We start from the raw sequence: 12,968 nt of genomic DNA, 5'->3' as shown, positions 1-12,968 counted from the left end.
CACTCTCAAAGCATGGAACATATTGCACTGGGAATTCTCTCTCCAAAAGGTGAAGGTGTGCTGGTTCTTGATATTTTGAATGTAACAAGGAAGTGAAGAAATACAACATTATTCAAGTAAACTTACAATTAGTATGTGTTTACATTCACCATTGCATGTGAATGTGTATTTATGTGTGATGATATACATCTGTGTAGAGAGGTGTGATTGAGCAAATGGCATCTACCTAGTATTATCCCCAAAAGTCACAGTTAAACTCTTAGCTAATCATCTGGTTAAATGTAGTAACTGTTACTTTTAAATCAATTTGAATTCTTTAGTTTCATTGATCATATGTTTAAGAGGAACATATGTTCAGTTTTGCATAAGAGAAGGATCTTTATGAAGTATAAACTTATAAATTAAATTAAAATTGTAAAAGTATGTATCCTAATAGAATTGATATTTAAAACACATCATTGAAAAGGGTCTCTATTCCCTACAAATACTCATTTCCCTTCTCTATGAACTTTTCTCAATAAAATAAATGAAATGATAGCATATGAGTTTTGATCCTCTTTGTTGACTATCACATTTAATCATGGTTACACAGTAGCACCAAAATTATGACAAAATACAAGAATTACAGGAGAGATCTTAAATTATATGAGCTCATTGCATGCATCAAAGGTCTCATTTTCTGAGGAAAAGAAGTTTCCAACTGCCGAACTTTGTGCATTTTCTCCCAAAAGAAATAGAGCCCACTCTACCCAAAACTAAACAAAAGATACAATAGACTGATTTTTGAATAGATATGTTATCTACAGTTTATGGAACTGATAGTCCATTTAAATAGAAAAAGATAGATTTTTACATAAAGCAAGATAGAGTACAAAAGCACAGCTTTTGTAATTTTGGTAATATTGCAATTTTACAAACATATTGCATAGTATGTGTAAGAAAATAGTTCCATTTGTCATATGTACACAAGAAAACATTTACATGAAAATTACAAAAGAAAATAAATGAATAGTGGACCTGGTTTAAAGAATTGTATAAAATAACGAGACACTGAAACACAAAATTACACATCTCCATTGTTAGTGAATGTCCTTGCACATTGTTAACCCTGTTTGGCTTTTATTTATAAATATTCACACAAATGAGATATTAAGAACGCAAAAACAAAAAGAATCACGGTTCATTATACCTCATTTCCTTTAATGTTTTTCATTGACTTTCTCAAAGATTGGAATCGCTTCAATCAACATAAAAAATAGCCCTGTGGTTCTAAAAGTATTTCAAATTAATTATATTCCCCAAGGAATTTTTAGCAAGCAAGGAAAGTGTAAACTCAGCTGAGTAAATCCATCCTGGGCCCATTTGGGGATATAGTCTTTACATACTGGTTTTGTGGATAACAAGGATTTTATTATGCATGTATAAAAGATAAGTGGACTACTCTAAGAAAGATTTCCCTCTAAAACAAAAGCATTAATTAATCATCTACAGCTCAGAATCTGGCAAGGAGGATGTTTACTACCTCACATTATAATTATAAGCCCTGCTATTAATTTGAATAAATTAGTAGAAGCAGCAGTGTTTTAGAGTTAAATATAATAGAAATCTCAATCTTTGGTCTTTGAGATTTAAACAACTAATGAACTGCAATATTAAACAATATGAATAACAATGTTCAGGGAGGACATTCATTAGTTTATGATTTTTTTAAAAGAATAAAAGGACAATATTATTTTACTTATGATATTTTGCAATATTCATTACTATAATGTATAAGAGTATATAGAGAAAATAAGTATCTCTAAATAGGGTCACATGAGCAGTTTTAACTAGACCAAAGCTACTGAAAGAAGGTGACAAGACCTCACTAATACAAAACTGAACTGTGAGTTTGCTTTGCTGGCTATATAGAATTTGGCCATTAAGTAGCATTAACTACAACAATTTAATATTATGATGTTGACATGACCTGCTATAAAATTTAGCCATGTAAATGCATTAAACACTCACCAGCCCTCTACCTATTGCTGCCTCATTCAGCGATATCATTTTTGCAATGGCATAATTCATTAGAAGTTTTATTGTATCAAATGCCAATTTTATAAAATGAGGCACTATCCAATTGAGTAATTCAGATGCTAGAATTACATAGGAATTTTGAATGGCATATTATAAAAAAATTTAGCAATTGACCTTTTTGATCAAATTACCTTTAGAAACGCACACTGGTTTTTAGTTTGATATAATAAATAATAATAGAATGACCAACAGGATATTAACATTTGGTAAATGTTTCCATTATTTCCCTAAATAGTCATTTTAATAAGATCCAAATACATTCTTTTCCTTTTGAAGGTCAACCAAATTACTGAAACCTGTCAAAAAAGCATTATTTTTTAAAAGAAACTTCAATGTTCAAATGGTAAGAGCAAGAAAGGGAGCATAGAAAACAAAGGCGTAAGGAGCTGGAAGATTTGCATTCCAACATTTATAAGCAACATGTTAAGTAAGGTATAGAGGAGATTAATGATGCCAGTTCAGACTGGGCTACTGAACTCAAGATTACTGAGTCTTAAGTGAACCAATTAAATTTAAAGATGAAAATAACCAAAAAATCCTCCTAGTTTGATATACCCTTTTCACAGACAAGTAAGCATGGGCCCTATAATTAATTATATTTCTTTAGGTCACATGAGTAGGGGAGCAGAACTAGAATTAGAACTCCTGGCTCCATTGTCAAAGGTTTGGAGTATGAACTCTATGATTTTCTGGTTAATGTAAAATTTGAAGCATTATTTTAAATTATTTGATAAATAATTTTGTACCAGATTATAAAGCTTATGATTCATAACCTAAAACAAACAAACAAACAAACAAAAACAGGATAAAGCAGTATACGGTAGACATCTTAGCGATATAGAGCAAAGGAAACATGAAATTTGGAAGTGTATTTTTTTTTTTGGAAGTATCTTACTGAAATATTCTGGGGCGGGGGGGGGCGGGGGGAAGGATTGGTCGTCTTTGCTTCTTTTAGCTCCATCAACTGAACTCAATTACTTCTCAGTCTGTTCATTCCTAGCTTAGAATGTAAATGCCAGGAGTAGTCCCTTGACTTCTCTCTTCCTTCCTATTTTACCTGCCTGTCTTCTTCCCTCCCCCTTCCTGCTGTCCATAGCTAAACCGAATGTAAAATTTACGGTTCATGTATTACACTTAAAGAATTTTTTTTTTCTGAGTTTGATTTAGAAAAGATTAAATTTGCAACAAAGTAAACTTGACTCTATTTACATATGTTGTGATGTAAAAATGGTACTGGAAAAACAGACGATGAATCTGTCTGGTTTGTCTGCAATGGAGGGAGTGCTTTATTAGGAAAGAATCAAATCTTTGATAAGAAAGTGAAGGACTTGTAAGAGCAATCTTCCATGTCCTCAACAGAAGCTCGAAATCTGCGCCTGAGTCTATACATAGAAACCAAGGAATGTAAAGCAGCCAGTCACCAATTATTTGGTATTGGAGAGGAAAGCCATCTGTATCAACATTCTTTCTTACTAAATTGAACAGATATTTTTATATCATCTAGACATAATCTCAATCTCTTAGCTTATATATTTCTTTTTAATTATTTCTGTAACATTTCAGAATATATTTGAATTCAAAAATTCAAACGTTGACAGCCCCTCACTAGATTTGGTTTTTACAGGGTTTTGTCTCCTCACTCTTTTCATCTGTTCTCCTCTTATAACATAATTTAACATTTCTGTGGCCCCTTCCACCTCCTATAATATTTGCTCTTGAAATCAGAACATGTTTGAGGTGGAAGGAATCTCAAGAGACCATTTGATTCAATACTTTTGTTGCAAAGTTGAGTAAACAGAAGCTTGGAGATGTCCCCAGATGCCTAAATCAGCTCAGGATCAGTAGAAGACAGAGCTGAGATTTGAAACACAGCTAATTACTAACAAAAGAAAACCTGTTACCTTTTGATTAAGAACCCTTCTAACTGTTTTAATTTAGAGTTGTTTTCAACTTAAATATGACTCAAATGAATATGTAGTGATTTCCGAAAAAGTCCGTAACAGTGATTAACGTTCATAATTTCTCAAAATTTCTTGTGTTGTACTTTGTATTAGTATACTGTGAAAAACATTATATGAGAATTTCTCATGTTAAATTCTAATATTTTAACTTAAATAAATTGAAGTCTCGTGTTCTGATATGACTTTTAAGCAATAGCAGCAATAGCATATCTTAATTCTTCCTCCAATGTTGATTTAAAGTTTTATTTAAGGAATCCCAAATGCAAGTTAAATTCTCTTTTGAAAGTAATAAGATTGCACTAGCTTTCTGCTTCAGCTGAGTATAGAACTTATTTAATGAAATGGAGCTTTCTCAGTTATTTGATATAATGGATCATGCAAAGAAGATAATTCTGGCTAAATGGTTCACTTTGTTGCTTACAATACCCGTTTTCCTGCTTCCACTACCTGAATAACCTCAACAAGTCCCACTGTCCCACTTGACTCTGTGCTGCAGAGGCCTGAACTCCAGTGTCCACAGTCACGGTCCCTCAGAAGGAAGCTCCCACGCACCTGGATCAGTGTGCATGGGAGAGCCTGGGAACATTGATTGACATATGAAAATTAAGGACTTACCTTACAGTAATCAAGTCATTGCCCCATAATAGAAAATGTTTACTACAATTTTACATTCTTGGATTCTGCAAGTTTCAAAAAAATTTGAATTAAGGAGTGTTGTGATAAATGAACCTACAGTATTCTGGTGTTGTTTTTTAGAAGCTAATGTACAAAAATAAGCAGTGAAGAATGGAAGAAACTATGATTTCTGGTAGGAGGGCAGCTTAAGAGTCTGACAAAAGTAAATGTTAAGGGCTGAAAGAACAAATTCCTTAAAATATGAATCTAATGATGTAAACACATTTTCAATATTTGTGAACATTTATATTTCTTTTACTATTTGAGAAGGAATTTTGAATTTAATTTCTACTGTCCTTAAATATTGATCTCCAGTGAAAAAATACATAGATATACTTCTGAAGATGCTATTCCAGTGGAAAGTGAACCCATTCTCAGCACTATGCAGTACATTAGTATTCATTTATTTAGAGGATGTTTGAATTTATCAGTCAGAGTCAAGTATAAAGTGAACGGTGCAAACAAAAATTGTACCATTAGAACCTCCGTGTAACAAATAGCATGTGGATCCACACCACCTGTATGGCCCTCTTAATCCTATCTTATATGGCAATAAATTAGATGTTTTGCTAAAAGTAAATATGTCACATGCAATAGCCAAGTAAATACTACATAAGGACATTCAGACCTGACAAATGACAGCATGGTGGCCTATGGTTAATTCTGTAAATATATTGCTGAGTGCTTTCAAAATTAGCTAATGTACAAAATTCTTGACATAGTAGACAAAGAGTAACAACACACTGAATGTAAAGAAACAAAACTCAGGGTGGGGTTCTGTCTTGTTTTGTTTTGTTAAAAACCATGTATTGAATTTAATTTTTAGTAAAGCAAGCATTACATAATGCTTTAAAATTTTAAAATTCTGGGGGGGGGAAGTGTACATCTAAAAAGATGAATGGAAAATTGTGCTTTCAGACTCTAGTGTTAGTTTTCTCACAGGGTTAACCATTTCATCTTGCCATTGGACACTGGGAATTTCATCTGTGTAATGGTCATATGTGCAGTTCATATCGAGGTCCTGCAAAAATCTAAAACTGTGTGCTTCACTTCATGTAGCAAAGGCACCTATGTTATTCTCCCTTTGAGCAAAAGTGATGATCCAGTTTTCCTGCTGAAGACGAGTTTCAGCTGTCCTGCCACTCACACCCTCCGTGCTGAGCGGTACAGTAACTCACAGGAGCAGGTGGAGGCGAGCCCCCGCTTACGCCGGAGGAAGTTGACCTGTGGACCATTCGCAGAAGCTCTGGACTGATCACAAGGGAAACCGAGCAGAACCGTGAAGCAGACAGACGGGAACAAAAGGCTATTCTGGTGTGAGGAGGAATCAGTCACTTCAGCTCCACAAGCAGATGTTGCTACTGAACTGGCAGGTGGAGCCAAGTCCTGCTGGGGAAAGGTACAGTTTGCCGTTGGGGCAGACGCACAGTTCGTACACGGTCTGCCGAGTGTTTGAAGAGCTGGGTGACGACGAGAAAGAGCCGGTCGGCAGATTTCCCAGCCGAATTGTGTCCGCATTCAAAAATATCTACGGGGGGGAAATTGCATTTTAATTCACTGTCGCATTCTCCAGTCCTCAGAGCTTTACAACATGGCCTAGTGAGAAAGACTACACAACAAACAACTCTATTGGTTTAGCTGCCATGCTTTGTCGAGCAAACAAATTACATTCCTAAGGTACAGCCCCAACGCTCTACAGCTATCTTCTCCTCTGAGACACCCGTGCGTTCTTGATGGAAAGGCCTCCATCTGAAAAAAGCAACATTGTGCAGTCTGCTTAAGGAACCAAGCCACTTACTCAAACACCGCAGAAAATGAATGATTTGACAGCGTCTCTCCATTGAACTTCTTAATCATGCCTAGTTTAAAGAACATACAAAGAACTTAAAAGTCTCTCCTGGATCCCCGATGAGGCTTTCACACACATGTCATAGGTGCATGGGGGGAGGAGAAGGTCTTCCTGGAGATGAGATTATTGAAGGGAAGGGAAACTAATGTAAAAAAAATGAAGAAAAAAATGACTCTGGCCTAATTTTAAAATATACTCCTAAAATCATGTTGGCAGACTGTCTAAAAGATATTCAGAGTAGATTATCTGCAGGATTAACAACAGATAATTATTAGCTACTAGAGGCCCGGTGCACAAAATTCGTGCCCGGGGGTGGGGGTGTCCCTCAGCCCAGCCTGCACCCTCTCCAATCTGGGACTCCTCAATGGACATCCCTCTCACAATCCAGGACTGCTGGCTCCCAACTGCTCACCTGCCTGCCTTCCTGATTGCCCCTAACCGCTTCTGCCTGCCAGCCTGATCACCCCCTAACCACTCCCATGCCAGCCTGATTGATGTCTAACTGCTCCCCTGCCAGCCTGTTTGCCCCCAATTTCCCTCCTCTGCCAGCCTGGTCACCCCTAACTGCCCTCCCCTGCAGGGTTGATTGCCCCCAACTGCCCTCCCTTGCAGGCCTGGTCCCTCCCAACTGCCCTCCCTTGCAGTCCTGGTCCCTCCCAACTGCCCTCCCTCCCCTGCTGGCCATCTTGTGTCCACATGGGGGCAGCCATCTTTGACCACATGGGGGCAGCCATCTTGTGTGTTGGAGTGATGGTCAATCTGCATATTACTCTTTTATTAGAGAGGATAATCAGGTTTGAAGTCTCCATGAAATATATTATTTGTACTCAAAGCCCACTTGGCTGTATCTTCTAACTTGCAAGATTACTTCACTTATTCCAAATCATGAACTTAACACTTTCAGGGGCAGTGATCGCATGGTTTAGACATGCATGGGGGATGTCCCCAAAAAAGAAAAAGTGAATCCTGAACTTGAATGAGCAAAGAAAAAACACTGTGTGGCTATTCTTTCCTTCTACTGTTATGTAGTAAATTACTGCCCAAACACATTTTTAAAGTGACAGGAGAATCAGAGAATACACCATTTTCTACATATTTATCCTCATCCAGGTTTCATTCTTTTTTTTACTAGGACTCTTGAAATAGCTGCCTAATAGGCCCACCCAGCTGTCACTCTTGATCCCTTATAGTCTATTGTGTATATTGCTAGAGTAAATTTTTGCAGATCAAACCACGGCACCCCAGGGTTCAAAATTTTCTAATGGCCTCCACTACACTTAACATGAATCCTTATTTCTTTCCAAGACCCACTAGCCCTATGTACCCGGGCCTCTCTCTCTGACATCATTTCCTATCATTCTTCTTGCTCTGGCTCTTACATGTTCTCAAATACACCAAAAGAACTCTGACCTCAGGGGATTTTATCCCCTACTTCTTTAGCCTGAAGAATGTACAAGTGGGGGGTAGGTATTAACTAGGTGGTTTCTGCAGATATGTACAAGTGGGGGGTAGGTATTAACTAGGTGGTTAATAACAGGGTTGGAAGGAAATTTCCACTGTTAGCCTCTTTCATATTTTTAAAATGTTGAAACAGTAATTGATTGGCTATGCAAATGAGCCAGAAATGTCGTGTATATTTTAGATATGGATGTGAGCATGTTTGTTCAAATGTCTGTTCTGCAATTGCCCTCTCAGAAAGAAGGACTTGCCTAGCCACTTTACTAAAATAACACTAATCCATTCATTAATTTCTCCTTGACAGTTCTGCTTTTCTTTATAGTAACCCTCCCCTCTTAACATTTATTGTATGTGTTCACTTATTGTGCTTCTCTTACTTAAAAGTAAGCTCTATGAGGGCAGAATCTGCCTTTGGTTCATGGTTATGGAACAGTATATAGAACCGTGGGAGTACATGGTGTGTGAAATAACGCACCTCCTTCACCTTGGACATGTGTCTCCACCAAAGTCCTGTTCATTCGCCTTAACCTCCACAGACCCTTCTCTGATGCTCCACGATGGAAAGACTCCTTTTATTTGGTTCGCCCGTAGCACTTTATTGTTATTACTCTTATTTTTGCTGATATCCTATATAATAAAATCCTAACATGCAAATAGGCCAAACAGTGGAATGACCGGTCACTATGACGCATACTGACCACCAAGGGGCAGACGCTCACCACAGGAGCTGCCCCCGAGAGGAAGGCGACTGGCGATGGATATCAAGGGGCATGGCCGGCTGGTGGGTGGTGCCAGGCCACCAGCCAAGGCAGGTGCCAGCAGGGGCCCCCGATCACCCTGCCCGCTGGTCACCCCACAGATCGGCCCTGATCACTGGCCAGGCCTAGAGACCCTTACCCTATATATTGGGAACAGTCTCTTAGATTTAAAAATTAAAACGTGGCAAGGCTACTCTAACACTGAAAAAACAGGATGATGCAGCAATGACATGCATGGACTCTGGCTTGGACATTTTGTGACAAAGCTAATTACTTAACTTCTCTCTGCTTCAGTTTTTCCACCCATAAGATGGGGAAAATGGTACTACTGCCTCAGAAGAATCATGTTATGTGCTACTTTTTATTATCAGGGCAAAAAAATGTAGCTGCCCATACAACAGCAAGATGCCTTTCACCTGTATGAAAAGTGTGGTCACTGGTGCACACAGTGTCCTGGATTGCAAGAGGGATGTCCGACTGCTGGTTTAGGCCCGACACCCCCCGAGGGGTCCCGGATTGCGAGAGAACACAGGCCGGGCTGAGGGACCCCTCCAAACCCCCATGCACAAATTTTGTGCCCCAGGCCTCTAGTTTATTATACTATTTTATAGTCATATTTATATCTTACATTCTCTACTAAATTTTGTCCTTGAAGGAAGGACCACTCCTGAATATTTTTATAATTCCACAGTGTTTGATCCTGCACTTACAGTGTCCACATAATATAGTTGTTGACTAAATGGATTATGAAATAAATGAATGACTATATTTAACAACAGTATTCAAATTTAAGAAAGCATCATTACTCCTGGGTTAAGTGAGAGGAAAGTAGAGAGAAAAAAAAGTAGAGAGAAAATAATTATTTCCAGATTTGTTTTACTGATGTAAACTTTAGAAATATAAACCAGCAAAATAGAATGCCAATACATTTTTGGGTGTAGATTCTGGGCTTCATTTCTTCTGGCTTTTGTTTCCTCCTTGAGGGACATTAATGGTTGTAACACATTGTTACATAAGCTGGGCTCTTTCCTGCATTTCTCCACAGGGGAGGAGGGAAGACTGCCCTTCCTGGTTGAGTGTGAGAGAGGAACTGGGATTGCAGAGCTCATCCCCCTTCCCTCACATTTATTTTAGGAGCTAGCACACTTGCAGACATTCTTAAGTTTTAAAAATATTATAGGGTCAAGCTCTGGCACAGTGGGGTTTGGGTCTGTACATTTGGAGGTGAGATCTCTGAAGATCTGTTAGGGCCGGTGTTTTGCCCAAGAAAACTTGAGACCTAGATGACAAACAGTGGAACATGGAAAGCTAAAGAACATGTGGATAAGGAGGTCATGTGGGATCGATCAAATGACTATAGATTGTGAATGGTTCACTTATGAATAAACACAGAAATACTTGTCACTGGTTAGCCCTGGTGATTGGCAGAGGCATGCTGACCCCGTGCTGCTACACTGGCTTTTATAGCTGGGAGCTAATTGTCTTTCCACTGGTGCAGCCTGAGGGAATGAATGCTGAGAGTAGCTGCTTTTATACAGGAAGGGCAAGCAGGTGGCAGCCTTCGAAGCAAACACAGATGTAGAGACCTCATCAGTGGCCTTAGCCTTGAACCTTATGGTGTGTGGCCCACTTCAGCTTCATAGCACTACCCTCCACCTCTCCTGTCCATTTAGGGGCTGCTCTACACAATATTTAGCTCTATGACAATACTTAATTCCACAAACTTCTGAGATCCAAACTCTATCCTCACCCACATAAGGGAGGTATGTCTTATTAATAGATAAATTGAAATGAACAGGGCCTGTAAAAAGAGAAAATTATATTTTACTGGCTTAGATAGAAAATAAGTTAAGAGGTAAAAGGGACAATATATATTGATTCTTTCAACCCAACATTGCTCAGCTTCTCCAGGCTCCTGCAGCGTGGATGGGCTTGCTCGTATCTCTTTCTGTCTGCTAGTAATACTGTTCACTTTCCAACTTCTCAAATTTATATTTCTATTCTATATTGTCCTATAAACCATGTAATCCATTTGTTTGGAAACTCTTTCTGGTATTCAAAATTACACCCCTGAGGTTTTAACTCATGACCCATTGTGTTCTCTCCACTAAGAATTCATTTATCCCATCCTTACCTGTTGAAATAAGACCTATTGCTGTAGGAAAAAATCTTAATCAGTTTGCAAAATAAATATTGTTTTCTCCTTCCTCTGTGATCTTGTAACATGTAACTACACCATTGCTTTGCATATATTATTATATCATGCCCAGTGTCCTTACAGCTATGACTTACATTGTCCTCAGAGCTGAATCTGAAATTCCTTGTAACACTGTGAGAAATAACGGCATCTTCTACAGTGCTGATTTGGTGTGTAATTTCATTTTTACACATTTTGTCCATTGTTTTGGTAACTTCAATGCTATGCCTGTTCTGATTTTAACTAGTTTAAAAACTATCTAAAGATAGATTTGACATCATTCTATATTGTTTAATAAATGATCAGTCTGCCTTTCTGTGGCATAGTAAGTAAAGCAAAGAGAAAGATTTTTATATCATTTCACATTTCTTTGTAGGAAAATTACATGTTATTTATTCTAATATAAAGTGCTATGCCTTTCTACATCTTTGTTTTATTAGTATAAAAATGACTACAGCTGAATACCTCTGGATATGATTTATTTATAGCATTTTACTCATTTCACAATTAAATGCCAACCTGTAATTGATCCAAGGAATCTGCTAATGTTTTGAATAAAAGAATATCAGTAAAATGGTGCGTAAGTAAGAAAAGAACAAAGATTAATAACCACCAATATTTCTTATGGGATGATTCACTATGAATACTTTGAATGATTAGCATGATAAAAGCAACTCTTTAAAAGAAATGTGAGATATTTAGAACGATTTCTGTCTTGCTGTGGACGACAAAGTATTGTAGTCTGTAATAGTAGTGGAAAGAGCCCTAAGAGGTAATATGGATATATTTTTAAAATATCATAAAGCATATTTCTAGTTCATATAAGTTGTAATAAGATGCTAATGTGATTCTGACAATGACTTTGTTTATAAAAATGAAGCAAAATAAATAATTAAAATGTATCTTGAATCAACAACTGAGATAATGGCATAAAAGTAAAAAAAAAAAAAAAGAATGTCTCCCTTTGATTCTATTAATTTATGCCCTCATCTTTACATCTGAAGAGGTATAAAATGCTCCAGAACAGCTCTTACATTAGCCTTCTATTCTTTTTCTTCTCAATTTAAATTTCCTAAACTCATAATACAAAATAAATAAGCACACAAAGGAAGAAAATACTAAGGGAATTGACTGGCATAAACATCAATACAACAGAGTTAGCCCTTCCATGGCTTTGGGAGTCACAGTAAAAATATAGAGAATAGAATATGTTTTATGTATAAGGCTTTGAAATAATTAAGGTAGAATTAAGAACAAACAGGCAAACAAAAGAGAAACTACAAAAATGTCCATGCAGATTTGAAAAAACAACAGATGAGAATCCTAGAAGTGAACAACATAATTACTAAAATTAAAAGCTCAATGTAGGGATTAAGTATGCCATAAGATACTGAAGAGGAACCTGGGCATGTAGATCTGAATAAATAAACAGAGTGAGGCACAGGGAGACAAAGAAATAGAAAGTAGGAAGGAGAGGCTAAGGGATCTTAGGGCAAAACAATGAAAAGTCTTAGCATTTTTTCAGAGTTCCAGAAAAAGCCCACAGAGATAACAAGGAGAGGTAATATGTGAAGACATTCTGCTGAGTAACTTGCAGAATTGACAAAAATGTGACTCTACAGACACAACAATACAATGTTTAGAGCAAGTAAGAGAAAGGGAATAAATGGTGACTATTGCATTAGAGTGCAAGAGTGGAAGACCGAAGACAAAATGTTCTTTAGAGCAGACAGTGAAAAAAAGCAGATGGTCTTTAAAGGAATGACAATAGACTTAAAGGAGATTTGTGGGGGAAATGAAGTGAACAGAAAAAAACTATTAAAGAGTAGCTCCTTACCCAGGAAATAACAGTACGGTTAAATAGTAAATTAAACTTTCATTTTGTTTTCCTTTAAAAAATATTTAGGTACTATTTTTTAAAATATATGTTTTTACATTGATTTAAGAGAGGAAGAGAGAGAGATAGAAACATCAATGATGAGAGGGAATCA

General features: G+C 37.1%; 1 protein-coding gene across 2 annotated transcripts in view; it reads right to left on the bottom strand.

Moving 5' to 3' along the window:
• Positions 1–5,998: 5,998 nt before the first annotated feature.
• The window catches only part of SGCZ (sarcoglycan zeta), a 631,986-nt gene continuing 625,016 nt past the window's right edge, over positions 5,999–12,968 (bottom strand). For both annotated transcript variants that reach the window (XM_079778790.1, XM_079778791.1), the window contains one exon: positions 5,999–6,243. In XM_079778790.1, coding sequence (XP_079634916.1) covers positions 6,052–6,243 — 192 coding nt within the window. In that variant the 3' untranslated portion in view covers positions 5,999–6,051. The remainder of the gene's footprint in view (positions 6,244–12,968) is intronic.

This window comes from Cnephaeus nilssonii (genome assembly GCF_951640355.1).
Source record: "Cnephaeus nilssonii genome assembly, chromosome: 8".
Classification (NCBI taxonomy): Eukaryota; Metazoa; Chordata; class Mammalia; order Chiroptera; family Vespertilionidae; genus Cnephaeus; species Cnephaeus nilssonii.
Note: the sequence above shows the minus strand (reverse complement) of the source record. Positions and strands in the feature narration are given on the sequence as shown.